This window comes from Lichenostomus cassidix, chromosome W (genome assembly GCF_008360975.1).
Source record: "Lichenostomus cassidix isolate B80296 chromosome W, HeHo_3.0, whole genome shotgun sequence".
NCBI classification, from domain to species: Eukaryota; Metazoa; Chordata; class Aves; order Passeriformes; family Meliphagidae; genus Lichenostomus; species Lichenostomus cassidix.
The window spans coordinates 8,372,182-8,389,284 of record NC_139510.1 but is presented as its reverse complement, the minus strand read 5'-3'; the positions used below and the strand labels follow the sequence as shown (position 1 = coordinate 8,389,284).

Here is a 17,103-nt window from a genome sequence, read left to right as displayed (position 1 = left end):
ATACACAGGAAAAGCCTGAACGCCCCCTTGTGGGAAGCCACCACCATCCAAACCTGCCACAGCAGATTCGCACCCCTCCCTCTGTTTGGGCAATCCAATCTTCTCTAGAAGTTCCCAGTCCCCTGCCTCCAGCGCACCCTGCTTGACAGATTCCCAGAACTGCAGGGAGTCACGCGGGCGAAAAATCCCCATGCCATTGCGGCGTCTCCAAGGATTAGTCAGAGCCTAATGCCATTTCTTTTCGTCGCCCGCACGAGCCTCCGCCCTGGAGGAAGAATACCTTCCTCATCACTGTCTGAGTCGTCTGAGCAAGGCTTGCAACCAGCACTCCCCATCACAAAGGACGGCGGCTGGCCGGAGGCAGTGTCTGCACTAAGAAATTGTGCGGTGACTGGGATGGGGGAGGGGCAGGGAGATGGCGGCGTCACCAGCCCACCGCCAGGTGCGTTTGCCAAGCCTGCCAGCACAGCGCCAGTATGCTGCGCCAGGGCTGCATTCACCACAGAACCCGGCAGGGGAACCGGCATCTGCCCGGGGCCGAAATGCCCCCGTGCCGCCGGGACCAAGCCGGCTGCTGGGCCACCGGGAAGTCCAGACCCCATCCGGGGTCCCGGGAGATGGACTTCCGGCCCAGCCACACACGGACAGGAGGGCCTACACGAAAGGACCTCCATCCGCTGCTGGATTCCAGCCACCTCGACCAGTAAATCATGAAGAACTGCAAGCGGAGGAGATTCCGCCGTACCAGGCACGGATGCCGTGTCCGCTGAGCCATGGGGGAGTCGGATCGGCCCCGCTCCCGCGGGAATGCCAATCAAAGCTCCCGCACCGCCCACCAGCGGCTTCTCTTCCCAGCCCCACGCCACCAGAATGGCAGCCAGGTCCGGAAGCGGCCCCGCGACCACCCTGGGAAGCCGCCCTGACTTCCAGGCACCAGCCGCAGCCGGCGGCTGAGCCGGCGCCTGCTCATACGGCCCGGGCGCCACACCGGCCCTGCCTGCGCTGGCTGCAGCCTGCTGTAAACCAGCCGCCGCCGCCCCGGGGTCAAACAGGGGGCCAAGCTGCCCTGTCGGAGGCACCTCTTCCGGTCCCTGTGCAGCCAGAATGGCGGCAGGTCCCGGAAGCCGCCCTGCGAGGGGATCGGCCGCCTCTGCGGCTGCCGCAGCTCAGGGCTGCACCGCCGCTGCGCCGTCCGGGCTCGGGAAAATGCTCGGGTCCCGCGAACCAGCCGCCGCGTGCACGGGAACCCCCGCGGCAGCCGAAACCACCGGCAGATCCAGAACCGGAACCCCCGCAGCCACAAGCTGCTGGCACGGTCCGCGGCAGCACCCACCACATCCGCCCCGCCAGCCCCCGCCACGCACCCCAGCTGCCCACGGGGGACAGGCACTCCGGCGCCATTCTGCGGGGGAGGGGGAGGTTTCTGAGGCTGCGCATGCCACGGAGACAGAGGGGGAGGAACCTTAGCGGTGGCCATGTCAGAGCCAGTCAGCGGTCCCCCTTTCTTCATCATCTCGACTAGCTGTTCTGTCGGATGGACATAAGAGCGCCTCGGGAGGTCAGTTGGAGAAACATACAGAAGTTTCGCGGCTGCATCTGCTGCCAGGGATGGGACTTCAGCATCTATCTGGGTCGGCGCGTCCTTCACGCATCGCCCCACGACCGAGAGCAGGGGTTCCAGGCCTGTGCAACCCGCGAGCTGCGACTCATAAAATGCCTGCCCCTTCAAAGCGTCCCAAATGTCTCTCCAAACCCCATGGAAGCGGATTATAGTCTTGTCTCCAAGCATCATCTCCGTGGCCAGGGTGCAACTGACAGTGAACCAAAAATCACAGCTCAGTGCCACGTCCCAAACGTCCCGGGCCACGTGGCCCTCGACCCATTGCAACAAGGCCCGAGCGACCCGCTGATTCGCCCCAATCGAGCTCAGAGACACTTCAGAGACCAAGTCAGAGAAGTGGGTATTTGCTTTATTCGGTGCACCGGATGTGTGGGGAATTATTTCCACCAAACACACACCCCTCAGTACCCCAAAGACACAGTGTTATAGGTAAAATCATGAATATTAATTACATTCTTCAGGATAGGAGTGGTTATACAAATTATTTCTCGGAAGTCATTAATATCATTAGCATGTGCACAACGCATGCTCCGTATGTCCTGGTGGTCTTTGGAGACCCCCAAAGCCTCCTCCAAGGTGACAGTCCTTTATGGGATGATTCAGTGGTTTCTGCGCTGGTTTCAAATGCATGCTTAGCTGATAAGCCATCAGGCCAGAGCTGTTACCTACAATTTGAATTTGAATTAAGAGTTCAGCCTTCAGCCCCGGAGGCTACAGACAGGCGCCTGTGCTGGTGGAAGGGGCAAAAAGCTCAGAGTCTCAATTCCCCCCTTTTCTTTTGTAATTTGTAATTCTTTACAAATCTTGTATGCTATGAAAGTAAATACCTTTTTCTATTTCATATCTAAGTTTATACTTTTGCTATTGGATATAAACATCACAGTTCTAAGTACATAATATTATATAACAATAACTACTATTGCAGACAGTAAATAACAATGCAATAACACAAAAAACTATTACATACATTTGTTTAAGTTAGGATTAACATAATTGCAACAGCTTGTATTTATAACTGTACATACTCTTTCTCTTTTGGCATACAGCAAATCTATAGTTAATTGTAAGATGCTCTTTATCTTGATTTGCTGTGCTTTTATGGCATCTGCAGTGGCATTCATTATGGCTTCTACAATGGTAGAAAGGTTCTTCTTTAGTTTACTTACTTCAGGCTAGGGTATAAACTACTTGGCAAAACTGAAAATTGGTGGGTTTATATATTCGGAGTAACAACACTAATGTGGAGAGATATTGGTTGAGCAGTTATTTTGAAGAAAAAGAAGAAAGACAGAATCTATAGAAATTCTAAGAGGAATGTTAATTCTTTTGGCTTTCTTGGGCCTTCCATCCCCTAGCAGGTTTCTTTGGAGTCAGGGATGGGGAGATTGGAGCACTGTCCTCTGCTGTGTCCATGACTGGCCCCACTATAGGGCTGGGCTTGGAGCTCTGTGCAGCACTGCCTCTGCTGTGTCCATGACTGGACCTCACTGCAGGGCTGGGATGCTCTGGGGGTGAGGTAAGGAGCAGTTCACTGTCTCACCAGGGCAAGGCCTGACCTGTCCCTTTCCCACACACCATACACACAGGCATTTTGAAGTGTTGCAGAGACATTAAATTTTTCAGTTTTGGCAGCTCACATCATGGCTCCAGACAGTGATCAGGACCACTGATAGCTTTTCTTGCTTGTAAAATGGGGTACTTTTCTTCCTCACCTTGGCAGAATTTCTAGCAAACAGAGCAGAAAGGAAAGAGGAAAGCATAAAGGATAACTGACTAAGATTCTCATGCTGTTAGTTTTTGCTTGTAATTTATTAGGCTATCTTTTTTCACTTTTTCAGTCTTTTGTTTTACTCTTCGTAAATCTAGATTATCTTTCAATTTATAAAAAAATATGCTCACAAATATTAGCCACTCACAAAATCAACAGATGTTCAGGATCTTTTATACGATTTTGCGAGCTTTTTTAGGACTTCAAATGTGCTACTGAAGAATGGCACTTTTAACTGCTATTTTAAATTAACTTTTAAATTGCAGAGCCCAAAGCCTGGCAGATTAGTCTATGACTTTTAGCGATTTTTCAAAGGCAGTATTTTCTTTTGTGGGGCTTAGCATTCTTAAACACTGGACAAACAAATATGCATTAAACAGCAACAGTTATAAATACTTAGTAAAATAGCCAGCCATCCTTTTGAAACCTTTTCATTTTAAAAATGAAATTATTTTGTTATTGTTATATATCAATTTCACAAATTTAGATTCAAGCTCACATAGCTTTCTCTTTTTTTTTTTTTTTCCTGGCTTACTTACCCCTTTGCATCTGAAGCCATACTTGCTATTACAATTATTACAAGGTTTTGCTAGGATAGCTGACTGTGGATAACACTGTTCTGGTAATAAAAAAAAACAAAACCATTTAATGTGTTTCATTTTGGTTTCACACTGGAGAGGAGTCTCTGGCTGTAGAACTCACAGCCGTGAGGGAAGTTAGCAGTTCTTTTGCTTCTGTGGCTTGAGTGGTTCCTTGTCTCACACAGCTTTTTTGTCTGATGAGGATACACTGAAAGATGTTAAAACAAACTTGCACAGTGATAACACGTTAGAGTGGGAGAATGATGAATTCTTGCCTCATTTAACTCCTCATTGGAAATTTTTTAATAAGTGAGAAATTAAAATTTAATAAACTTCCCTATTTTCTTATAATTTCTTAAATGCATGTATTACTCTATATGCATATTTAGAATTAGTAAAAATATTCACTATTTTGTCTTTATATACTTCGCAGGATTTTATAAGCACTTACAGCTCTGCTGCTTGAGCTGACTATGTAAGAGGCAATGTTTCACTTAACTTCCTTTCGTTAACGATAGTGTATTTTTCAAATTGTTACTCTTTTAGTACTTTTGAAGACTTACTACTAAATACTTTTTTTTTTTTTTTTTTTTCTAATTTCTTCAAGGAGGCTGAGTCAAACCCCTTGTTTTTGGGTTTTTTCTTTTTTTTTTTCTTAAATACTCTTGTTTTACTAGACAAGATTCACAGTACAATAACTGCGCTGGTCATCTACTCAGATGTTTTTTTTTTTTTGAGTTAATAAATCTTTAGCTTGGTGTGAAACTTATGAGGTATATTCTTATTGTCAGCCTTCGGGCTTCATTTACTATCAGAGCTTTGGCTGCACAGCTTTTGCAGACAGTGTGGCCAGCCTCTGGCTACAGTCTGAGACAATCAATAGCTGCCAGCCACTGGATTTGGTAACTTATAAAATTAGCATCACTCTACCGTGTTCTCCAAAAGTGGCTGTCAAATTCTCAAAGCATGGGGAAGAACACTTTTTTGCAAAAGTTACTTGCCATGACAACCAACCGTACAGAAAGGACTGAACCCTCTCGGGGACATGAATTAAGTACACATTGTCACGTTCTTGGCTGCTTGAACAGCCCCGGACAGTGGCTCAGAGACACACCTTGTCTCTACCTTCTCCTCAGCAGTTCTAAAATTTTTCCTCTGCAGCAGTTAATTTGCATTTTCTCTAAGGCAATTTGGCTGGCTGCTTGAAGGGTCGAGCAAACTTTTGTTCAAAAAAACCAAAGCAGCAACTCAGAGTAACCCAGGCAGGAGATTTTAACTTTGAAATAGTTAATTACAAAATTTGGTATATCTTTTCTACAGACATTTTTGCTTACAGTGTCTCTTTGGCATTACTTTTGCTCCTGCCTTCTTTTATCTTTTCTTACATACATTTGCAGTATCTTTCTAACCAGTTTCTTCAGGGCTTATTCAGCCCTTCTCCAGCCCCCACTCGCACTACTCCCTGGGGGTGCTCATTGTCTCACAAAGTCATTCTGGTGACCTAGACAGAACTCTTAACAGACAATTCACATTTCTAAACATTCCCTCTGCTGTATCCAAACGCAGCCCTTCCCCCTCCTAGGCTCTCAGCAGGCAAGGCCAGCAGCACCACAGGTGATCGGTGTGTCCCACAGCCGCCCTGCCCCAGGGGCTGGCAGGGTCAGGGACTGTTTGGTGCTGAGCCCACAGCTGTCCCACAGCTCCAGCTCGGCTCCGCACCTCCCCACAGGCCCTCAGCCTGCGCATCCAGCCCCCCACCTCCGAGCTCGCCACTGCCACGCCGAAAGGGGAGGGTACAGGGAACTGCAGCTCGCCCTGGGTTAGCTGTTAAAATTTTAGGCAAGATGGGGGAGGATCCCGCAACACCTCTCTTCCTTCTTTTTCCTTTCCCCTTACTCTTATTTAATTGCAAGCTCCATCTACTACAACATTCTATACAACCATATTTCAGCAGCTACACACAGGAGCTCTAAAGAGGTACTTAGTAGATTCAATTAGTTATTTTTATCTTGCGGGCGTCCCCGCATAAATTTATATGCCGGCAAAAATACTAATTAACACAGGTAAAATTTTGCACACACAGTACATGCACACACATTAAAAAATTTCAGAAGCACCCGAGCAAATAGACAACATCACTTCCTCTCACAATTAATACACGCGCACTGAGTTTAAGTTTCACAACGGTTTCTACACACAAAACACAGAATTTTCATCGCAAAATCAAATAGAGCAATACTAGAAAGGTGTTGGGGTCCGAGCGTTCTCAACTCAGCAGCCAAAATCCCTCCATTCAACAATATAATCTGCCCCCTTCCAGACACTCCAAACCAACGGTTTATATGTGACCCACACTCGTTCACTCTTTGCCAGTCTCTTCGCTTTTCTCTGGCCGTTTCTGTCGCCAGAGAACGGAAACATAGATAAAGCTCCATTCTCGCTCAGTGTCGGAGACACGTCTCATTCATTCACACTCACACAGTAACAAAATAATGACACAGTAACACAGTAACAGAATAACAACAGACAGAACAAAAATCTCAGTATGGTGTAATACAGTGAGGTCCAACCCCTTAAAGGCACCTTTAACTATAGCGGGGTCCAACCCCGGGGTCCAACCCTTTAAAAGTACCTTTTCTTGACAGCGGGGTCCAACCCCGGGGGTCCAACCCCTTGCCCGGGACTAATTTCGGGAGACCCAGTCTCAACCCACCCTCGGGGACTAGCACCCCGGCCCTGCAGGCATTTATTTTAAAAGTAGCAAATACCTTAATTTGGTGCAGATGGTCCTTAGTCTACTCCCGCCGTGAGCCAGTGGACAGCTGAGCTCCCCCTGAAAATTCAGGGTCGCGACTGGGAGGTCTGCTTACCCCTGGATCCGGCAGCCGAGCAGAGTCAGGGTCCCATCTGGGGTGCCAGTTTGATTCGCCCCAATCGAGCTCAGAGACACTTCAGAGACCAAGTCAGAGAAGTGGGTATTTGCTTTATTCGGTGCACCGGATGTGTGGGGAATTATTTCCACCAAACACACACACCTCAGTACCCCAAAGACACAGTGTTATAGGTAAAATCATGAATATTAATTACATTCTTCAGGATAGGAGTGGTTATACAAATCATTTCTCGGAAGTCATTAATATCATTAGCATGTGCACAACGCATGCTCCGTATATCCTGGTGGTCTTTGGAGACCCCCAAAGCCTCCTCCAAGGTGACAGTCCTTCATGGGATGATTCAGCGGTTTCTGTGCTGGTTTCAAATGCATGCTTAGCTGATAAGCCATCAGGCCAGAGCTGTTACCTATAATTTGAATTTGAATTAAGAGTTCAGCCTTCAGCCCCGGAGGCTACAGACAGGCGCCTGTGCTGGTGGAAGGGGGCAAAAGCTCAGAGTCTCACCGCGGCGTCTGATCGGCCGCAAGGTCATCCCCAGAGTCCTCCAGAAAAGCCCGTAAGAGTTCATCCGCAGGAAGGGGGGGGTCCCTCGTCCACATCTGAATCAGCCATGCCTGAGGGCAGGCAGGGGGGGTTGGGCCCGGGCAAACCGCGTACCTGTCGCCGCGCACAGTACACGTCAGTGGTCACCAGATGTCGCTGTTGAACCGCTAGCAGAGAGAAGGAGACCAGTCTTCAGTGTGGCAGAAAATGTCTGTTTTTATTAATTAATTTCAACTTATATAGACTTTCAAAGGTCACTCAGATTGGTCGGTTCAAAACCTCCCCCCAGGCCAATTCGCCAGGCTTGAATCATTCATATCTTGAGACACTGTTCCAACAACATGCAAACTTTATCTTTGTTTATAAAACACAGGAAGAAGAGAGAAAAATTTCTCACGGGAAAGGTCTGTGCTTGCCACATATATATATATATCCAACAGCTATTACACAACAATCTCCTCATTCAAGAAGTACTTGGATAGATGGAAGTCAAAATAATAGGGAACTAACAAATTATTTCAAAGTTTCCAAATTAGGTCTGCTTTAGAAATAGATTTATAAATACTAGCATACAATGCAAATGTTGCCACTGATTTCAGTGGTTCTGGCAGTATATGGCTCATAACATAAATACCAATGTTGTCATTTGTTTTCCGTCCTCTCTGATGTTAATGTACACAATCTTTTGGAAGGATTTGAATATTTCTCTGCAGGAGTATGAAGACTAAATCAAGAGTATTTTGTTGGTTTATGAGAAGTGATATCATCCAAGCTATCTGAAATATAGAAAATGTCTTACATAACAAAAAGCATATTAAAGTTTTAAATATTTTTTATATTAATTTTTGAGTGTGCATTAGAAGTAAAATGTTGCAGATAAGAAAAACCTTACAAAATGAGGGCCTTGTCACCCCTGTAAAATCCTTGCTCACTCCTGTTACTTTGGCTTACCAGAAAAGCGCTCTAAGAATGACTCGGCTAATATAAAGGAAAAAAACTAGTTATATAACCCAAGAAAACAAGTTATATAACCAGTGCATGTTCACCTCGTGGTTTATGGTGGTTGGTTGAAACATATTTGTTGTCCTTCACAAGAATGTAAACTAATAACAGGCTTATAGCTTAAAACCCCCTGGTTTTTGCAATAAAGCAATTTCTATTTGCACCTGCTAAAGGAAGGTCTGTGCCTCATTTGTTACAAATGGCGCCCGATCTTAGGGATATCAGATAGCAGTGAAAAGGAGGTCTGCGACTGGTAACGGAGCCCCGCTGGACCAGGGAGTGGATCGACCACCAACTTCAACTAAAGGACTCAAAACGTGCGCACACATCACCTTAAGGTGAGCAGTGGGGAGCATAATGGGAGGAAAGCCCAAACAGTGGTTTTTGCATCGACAGGATAGAGGTATTTCAACTGCTAGGCTGATTGCCTTGTCCATGCATGTAGAAGATTTCCCTCCTAATGGGACTTTTAAATCGGATGCCTGGTGAGCAGTAGGACAGCATAGAGGACCCTCAGACCACGACGACGACAGGGGATCATTTTGGCAAACCACAGTCTGGCGGAGTTTAACTTGCTGGCTCAGCCTGTAAGATTAGGTCAGACTGTGAGTATCATGGGACCGGGAGGTGTCCCGGAGGTGTCAGTGCAGTTTAAAAGTACTGCAACAGACTCTTCACATTGGAGCAAATTTATTATTGGTTAGAGAACCTTTTAACTATTTTCACAATGAGAGAAGCCTTGATGTTAAGATCCCTCCTCCCGGGGGCTGCTTGGTGGGTCAGGGCTCTTCAATGGCACTGGGTTACACCGGCACCACCACTTCCCCCCCCACCCCCCCTTCCTCCCCAAGCTTGAACTCCCTTAAAACAAACAGTGGTGCAGCGTTGAAATTAAACACATCCAGGGAGCGGCAAGAGCCCAGGGCCCCTCCCGAGCTCAGCACTCACTGTCTGCATCAGTGCACTGGGTGCGACTCCCAGCGCCCCGCGTGTTCTGCAGCACGGACAGAGTCATCCCATCTGTGCTAAACTCCAGCAGAGCTGCTGCCCGGGATGTTACTCCCCAGGAAGGCAGGAAAAGCTGCCCAGAAGGAGCACCGCCCGGGTACAGCAGCAGCAGCACCGCCTCTTCCCCCCCACTTTCTCCCCCCTCCTGCTCCCACGCCACCCCCCCCACCCCCCACCCCTTCCCCTGCTGCTTTGTTCTCACTGTGTATCACCGAGCTGCGGAAGGCAGTAACGGCATGGGTGGGCAGGTCCTGCCAGCTGCTTGGGGCCAACAGACTTGGACACCTGCCCCCGGGGGTGCCCCCTCTGTTGCGGTTTAGAAGAATATTATAGCAGCAGACCTTATCCGAGAGCATCTCTGCCCAGCCCGGTTCAGCGCCTCAGTGCACCAAATTCTCTTGGTCACTGCACTCTCACTGGCTGGGGAGCCATAAGGCTAGCTCTGGTTTCGTCTGCTGTTCCACAACGCAGCGATGGTAAAGGAGGCGAGGAGGGTCTGTGCAGAGTGTCCATGGAAGATTTTATTCACATGGCTGCACCAGAGGCCAAAGACCTCCCAGAGGCACAGATGCCTCATGGGCGAAGACCTCACATGCACAGACACATGTGGTGCATAGACGTGCATAGACGCCCACATGCATAGACAACAACATGGCAGAGGGTGAAGAGTTTTCTAGGGAAAGAGGAGGTGAGGAAAGTACATAGCCAATGATCTCTGGGCACAGGGGCAGTACAGGGGCGGAGTTAGGGTACAGGAACCAATAGGGAAAACCCAAGGGAGTGGCCAGGACCACGTGGGGTGGGGAAAGGCAGAACAATGGCAGAAGGCTACACATTAAGGAAGAAATGGGTGGGGGAAGTAGGACAATAGGCCATGGGTAAACACATTAAGGAAGGAATGGGTGGGGAAACTGCAGCTTTTATCACAACACCCCTCCAGGACTTCACGGCTCTATAGTGAATGTCTTTTCAAAGTACCTTCTTAATTGGTGCAACTGAGTTGTATTTTAAATTTGTTTCCAGTTTTCCCAAACAGAACCCATTGCAGTAGGATAAAAGAGTGATGACAATAGTAATAACTAATTGGTTACTAAGAAAGTTGAGCAGGGGAACCGAATGAATTACTATCTGTGCTTAAAGCAACAGCACATCCTTCATTAACTTGGGTGAAATTCCCTTGGTAAGAATTGTTGGGCTGTCTGTAATTTGGTTACATTGGAGAAGTAGAGAAACAGTAGTGGGCTAAAAACTCAAAACAAAATGTTTATTGCTTATGTTGTTGAGTAGTTTTGCAAGTGTTTTATATTAAGTATGCCTCTGATACTCATTTCCACAAAGACTGCTTATGTTGGGCATTGTAAGTCAGTTTGAGCTTTTCCAATGTATTTTATATCAAACATACAGAATTGGTATATACATGGCAACAACAATCTACCTTATTTAAAGCTTTTATTGTGGACAAACCTCAGCTCCCTTTCCCCTTATACTCTTCTCACTATTGCTGTCTCCCCTAAGTGGTTCCACAGGCTTTCCATTCTTGCTGAATTTCACTCGGACAGTATATTTCTCCTAGAGAGCCTATATTTTGTATGCTCTGTCTCTTCTATGAGGTTACAGATTACAATACTTTTTAATCCAGATGTCTGAAGGGAAAACCCACTATATAACTTAAAATTGAATGACTATCTTTTACAGGAACCATATTTTTTCTAAGGCTGTCCCAGAATTAATGATTTTTTTTCTCTGCGTGCAGATTACTAGCATCATTGGAGTCGCAAGCCTACAAATAGGTACAATTTCTGTTTTCTGTATGTAGCAGAGTTAATTTAAAGAGCTGAGCATGTTGGCACCCATCCAACAAAATATTTAGAGGATGGCTGAGACTCCAGCTGTGTGACCTTGAGATGCCTAAGCTACTTAAGACGAACCAAATAGTACAAAAATAATTGCAGGCAGCACACATAATTCCTTCTATTAGTCCCTGGAATACACCTATTTTTTGTGATTTCATAAGGAATCAGCAAAGTAGCATTTATCGCATGATTTTCAGGCTATCTCCTCAGAGCATGGTTTATCATTATCCTACTCAGTGTCTTAATCTTACTCAGCATGGGTTGCAGGTGGCCTTTGATAAAATTCAGTAGATCCCTCCTTGGAATGTTTAGGGTGAATATTGACTCAACAAAATGTAAAGTCACAGCACTTAATTTTAAAGCCTGATGTCAAAATGTTCAATGATTTACAAAAGTTACTGGGAGTAATTAGTTTGATGAGGCCTATGCTAGGTTTAGCCACCCATTGCTATCTGCAGAATCTATTCGGGAATTATATATAATTAGCTCATAATTCTCTACTGTAAAAAAGAGACAGAATAGTGCCAGCATTACTACTTTGTTTGTACAGCTTTAATCAGACAATTCAAATCTGAATGTTTTCCTACGAAGAATCGTGTGCCAGCATTTCAAACGGGTCCAGCTGTTCAGTGCTTCCAGTGTATTTGTTCTTCCTTAACACTTAAAGATTGAAATTGAGCTTGATATAAAATCAGTTTCAATACAGTGATGGGCCAGAAAAGTGACACCATCTCATAAAATAGACTTGCCCAGTGAATATTGTGTTCTCCGCTCAGTAACTGAGTTTCTACCATTCCTTATTCTTATGGCAGAATGAAAACAATGCCGTAAACAGTAGCACACTCCTTCGAAATTAGCTGTAACTGTGCCTGTGTGGCTGCTTATATACATGCCTCAGTCTTATCTACCCACTGAACTCACAAAGTTACATGTGCTAAAATCATGGCAGTATTATATGATTATGTCCCTGATGTTTTGTTCCTAAGCATTTCTATTTCAAATCTATTGTAATGATAATCAGAAGATGTCTTACCATCTCTAAACTGAGCAGGTTTTAAAGGTAATTTGTCAAGACATACAATGTTATAATTTTTTGAGTAAGGCTGCATTTTGAAAAATCCTGGCAAACTTATGCTTATATTAGAAAACTATTGACTGTAAAACAGGCATTTTCAATAATGTTTATAGTTACCATAGGTTATTCTCAAAACTGTTTTATGTACAATCGTGATGTATTTGCCACACCTTTATAATCTTTGCAGTAAATCCTGCAGAAATTCAACCCTCTAGACATCCGTGTTGCTGCTATTTCATTTATGACTCAGTTATTTGCTTGCATATTGTTCATCGATGTTTAACTGTTGTTAGCAAATTTTCAGTAGCTTTCTTGTAACGATGGAGTCAAAATGAGTTAAATTCTGTTCTATCTGAAACTTTTAAAGATACACTCTAAACTTTGAATATAGTTTTGTGTGTTGGTTTGAAAACAAACCAGTGGGAGATCACAAGTCAAGATTGAAATTAAAAATAAGTTAAATAATACAAGGAAAAAGCACTGACAAAGTCAGATACAACCTAACACCCTGTTAGGGTGGTAGTAGCAGTCCAACTGAAGTAGTCCAGTTGAAGCGGTGATCCTGTGAAGGTCTAGTCTCCAGCTGAAGATCCAGTGGTAGCTCTCGTCCTCTGGGAACCCAGTAGACAGGGCTAGCTCAGGCAGTTCCAAGGCCAGGTTATATCCAGGTGGGAACACCTGGTTCCTCCCTCCTGGGCAGAGCATCCCACAATGGGATAAGTCCATGAGTCACACGGTGGGTCCCTGATGGCCCATTGCATGTCATGCAGGGTGGGTCATTAGCAGCTGGTAACAGCTAACGGATGGCCCATTGCCTGTCATCCGGAGTGGGTCATTAGCAGGTGATAGCAGCTAACGGCCCACAGCTGGTGGTAATAGAATACTTAACTACATCTATATTGCAACCTAGGACATTATCCACCCCTTATTCTATTACCATCTACAGAGTTCTCACTTAAGATAAGGTCTCCTTGTGGTACACAACGGGTTTCCCCATCTGCCTTCATCACCCACCAAGTATAACCAGGTCCTTGGGCAAAAACCACTCCACGGATGGGTTTGCCTTTGCCTGAGGTGGGACTAATCCAAACAGTCTTTCCTAAAACACCTCTTACGTGTACCACAGGGACTTTATCTCCACTCTGTGTAAAGGTTCGGACTCGGCAGGACCGGCTCGATTGATAGAACCTCTTGTGTTAACCATCCAGGTGGCCTTTGCTAAGTTCAGTTCCCAATTTTTGAAGGTTCCCCTGCCAAGTGCCTTCAAAGTTGTCTTAAGTAGTCCGTTGCACCGTTCAACTTTCCCGGCAGCTGGTGCATGATAGGGGATGTGGTATATCCATTCAATTCCGTGTTCTCTAGCCCAGGTGCTTATGAGGCCATTCTTGAAATGGGTTCCATTGTCAGACTCGATTCTCTCAGGGGTACCATGTCTCCACAGGACTTGCTTTTCCAGACCCAAGATGGTGTTCTGGGCAGTAGCATGAGGCACAGGGTAGGTCTCTAACCATCCCGTGGTTGCTTCCGCCATGGTCAACACGTAGCGCTTTCCTTGGCGGGTTTGGGGAAGTGTGATGTATTCAACTTGCCATAGTTCCCATACCTGTACTTTGACCATCGTCCACCATACCACAGAGGCTTCACCCGCTTGGCCTGTTTGATTGCAGCGCAAGTCTCACAGCTGTGGATGACCTGTGAGATGTTGTCCATGGTCAAGTCCACCCCTCGGGCACGAGCCCACCTGTATGTCGCATCTCTCCCTTGATGACCAGAGGCATCATGGGCCCAACGAGCTAGAAATAATTCTCCTTTGTGCTGCCAGTCCAGATCCACCTGTGACACTTCCACCTTGGCAGCTCGGTCCACCTGCTCGTTGTTATGATGCTCTTCATTAGCCCGACTCTTAGGTACATGTGCATCCACGTGTCGAACTTTCACGGTCAGCTTTTCTGCCCAGGCGGCGATGTCCTGCCAAATCTCAGCGGCCCAGATGGGTTTTCCTCTGCGCTGCCAGTTAGCCTTTCTCCAGCGATCTAACCATCCCCATAGCGCGTTGGCTACCATCCAGGAGTCAGTGTAGAGCCTTGGCCATTTCTCTCGTTCGGCAATATCCAAAGCCAGTTGGATGGCTTTAAGCTCTGCGACCTGACTCGATCCACCTTGTCCCTCGGTAGCCTGTACAGCTTGTCGTGTGGGGCTCCATACTGCAGCTTTCCATTTCTGATCTGCGCCTACAATTCGGCAGGACCCATCGGTGAAGAGGGCATAGCGTCTTTCACTCTCCGGCAGCTCGTTATATGGGGGTGCTTCCTCGGCACGTGCTACTTGCTCCTCTGCTTCTTCTGAAGATAATTTAAAAGTCTCACCTTCAGGCCAGTTTGTTATGATTTCCAGAATCCCAGGGCGATTCGGGTTTCCAATACGGGCGCGCTGTGTGATGAGGGCAATCCATTTGCTCCACGTGGCATCAGTGGCATGGTGGGTAGAGGGAACCCTTCCCTTGAACATCCACCCCAGCACTGGCAGTCGGGGTGCAAGGAGAAGTTGTGCTTCTGTGCCGATCACCTCTGAGGCGGCTTGGACTCCTTCGTAAGCTGCCAAGATTTCTTTCTCGGTGGGAGTGTAGTTGACTTCAGACCCTCTGTAACTTCGACTCCAGAATCCCAGTGGTCGACCTCGGGTCTCACCAGGCACCTTCTGCTAAAGGCTCCAGGACAGACCATGGCTCCCGGCTGCAGAGTAAAGCACATTCTTTACCTCTGGTCCTGTCCTGACTGGGCCAAGGGCTACCGCATGAGCAATCTCCTGTTTGATCTGGGTGAAGGCTTGCTGCTGTTCAGGGCCCCAGTGGAAATCGTTCTTCTTGCGGGTTATGAGGTAGAGAGGACTCACGATCTGGCTGTACTCAGGGATGTGCATTCACCAAAAGCCTATGGCGCCTAGGAAGGCTTGTGTCTCCTTCTTGTTGGTTGGTGGAGACATCGCGATGATCTTATTGATGACCTCAGAAGGAATCTGACGCCGTCCGTCTTGCCACTTTACTCCCAGGAACTGGATCTCTCGGGCAGGTCCCTTGACTTTGCTCTTCTTGATGGCGAAACCGGCTTCCAGGAGAATTCCGATGATTTTCTCTCCTTTCCCAAATACTTCCGTTGCTGTGTCCCCCCACACAATGATGTCATCAATATACTGCAGATGTTCTGGAGCCTCATCCTTTTCCAGTGCAGCCTGGATCAGTCCATGGCAGATGGTGGGACTGTGCTTCCACCCCTGGGGCAGTCGGTTCCACGTGTACTGCACACCTCTCCAGGTGAAAGCAAACTGAGGCCTGCACTCTGCGGCCAGAGGAATGGAGAAAAAGGCATTGGCAATATCAATGGTCGCATACCACTTTGCTGCCTTGGATTCCAGCTCATACTGAAGTTCCAACATGTCCGGTACAGCAGCACTCAGTGGTGGTGTGACTTCATTCAGGCCACGGTAATCCACTGTCAGTCTCCATTCTTCACTGGACTTACGCACCGGCCATATAGGGCTGTTAAACGGTGAGTGAGCCTTGCTGACCACCCCTTGGCTCTCCAGTTCCCGAATCATCTTATGGATGGGGGCCACAGAGTCTCTGTCAGTGCGGTATTGCCGGCGGTGCACTGTTTCTGTAGCAATTGGTACCCGCTGTTCTTCAATTCTCAGTAGTCCTACAGCAGACGGGTTATCTGAGAGACCAGGCAGGCTATTCAGTTGTCTTATGTCTTCTGTCTCTACGGCTGCTATCCCAAAAGCCCAGCGATGTCCCTTCGGGTCCTTGAAATATCCACTCCTGAGATAATCTATGCCGAGGATGCATGGGGCGTCTGGACCAGTCACAATGGGGGGTTTCTGCCACTCATTCCCAGTTAAACTCACTTCAGCTTCCAGTACAGTCAGCTGCTGGGATCCTCCTGTCACCCCAGAAATAGAAATGGATTCGGTCCCCACATACCTGGATGGCATCAGGGTGCACTGAGCGCCGGTATCAACCAAAGCCGTGTATCTTTGTGGGTCAGACGTGCCAGGCCATCGGATCCACACAGTCCAATAGATCCGATTGTCCCTTTCCTCTACCTGGCTAGAGGCAGGGCTCCTCTAATCCTGTTTTTGGTGCATGGTGTTCTTCTCCTGTAAATGTGTTCCTGAGGTTCCTTCAAGAGGATCAGTCATATTATCACTTCCATTCTGTCTGGAGTTCTGTCCACAAGAGACTGGGGCAGTGTTGTACCTAGATGAGCTTCCTGAAGTGGATGTTTCTTTTTTCAATTCACGTACCCGGGCTGCTAAGGAGGAGGTGGGTTTCCTATCCCACTTTCTCATGTCTTCCCCATGCTCCTGCAGGAAAAACCAGAGGTCACGTCGCGGAGTTTGTCTTCTTTCCTTGGCTGGGGGACGTCTGCTCCTGATGGCAGAGACTCTGGTTGGTTTCGGTGTGACATGGAAAAATCCTTCTTTGAACTCTTTCCTTAGTTTCTGGAGGGTCTCTTCAATCAAGCTCCGGACTTGCTCGGCCAGGTTTGTTTCCACTGATGAGACCTTGGTGCGTAGTGGAGCGGTGACAGTGTCCTCGTAAATTCTCAGTTTGTTTGTTAACACGCCCACGTTGTCTTTGCCTTCCCTCCACTGCAGTGTGGCCAGGTAACGAGAGTATATCTCTGGTCCGAGCCATGCGAATCTTAGCCACATTTGTGAAGTGCACCGGACATTATCTGGGCTCTTGGGGAATCTCTC

At 47.2% G+C, this 17,103-nt stretch overlaps 1 protein-coding gene across 1 annotated transcript; it reads left to right on the top strand.

Annotated features, from left to right (window-relative positions):
• Positions 1-394: 394 nt before the first annotated feature.
• LOC146425444 (uncharacterized) lies at positions 395-7,827 on the top strand. Its single transcript, XM_085041729.1, has 2 exons — positions 395-1,558; positions 7,781-7,827. Exon 1 carries the CDS (start codon positions 416-418, stop codon positions 1,520-1,522), a length of 1,107 nt encoding a protein of 368 aa, XP_084897855.1. The 5' UTR covers positions 395-415; the 3' UTR covers positions 1,523-1,558; positions 7,781-7,827.
• The last annotated feature ends 9,276 nt before the right edge of the window (positions 7,828-17,103 follow it).

Coding starts and splice junctions, on each gene's coding strand:
- LOC146425444 (XM_085041729.1), top strand. CDS start 416: ATGGCGGCGTCACCAGCCCACCGCCAGGTGCGTTTGCCAAGCCTGCCA.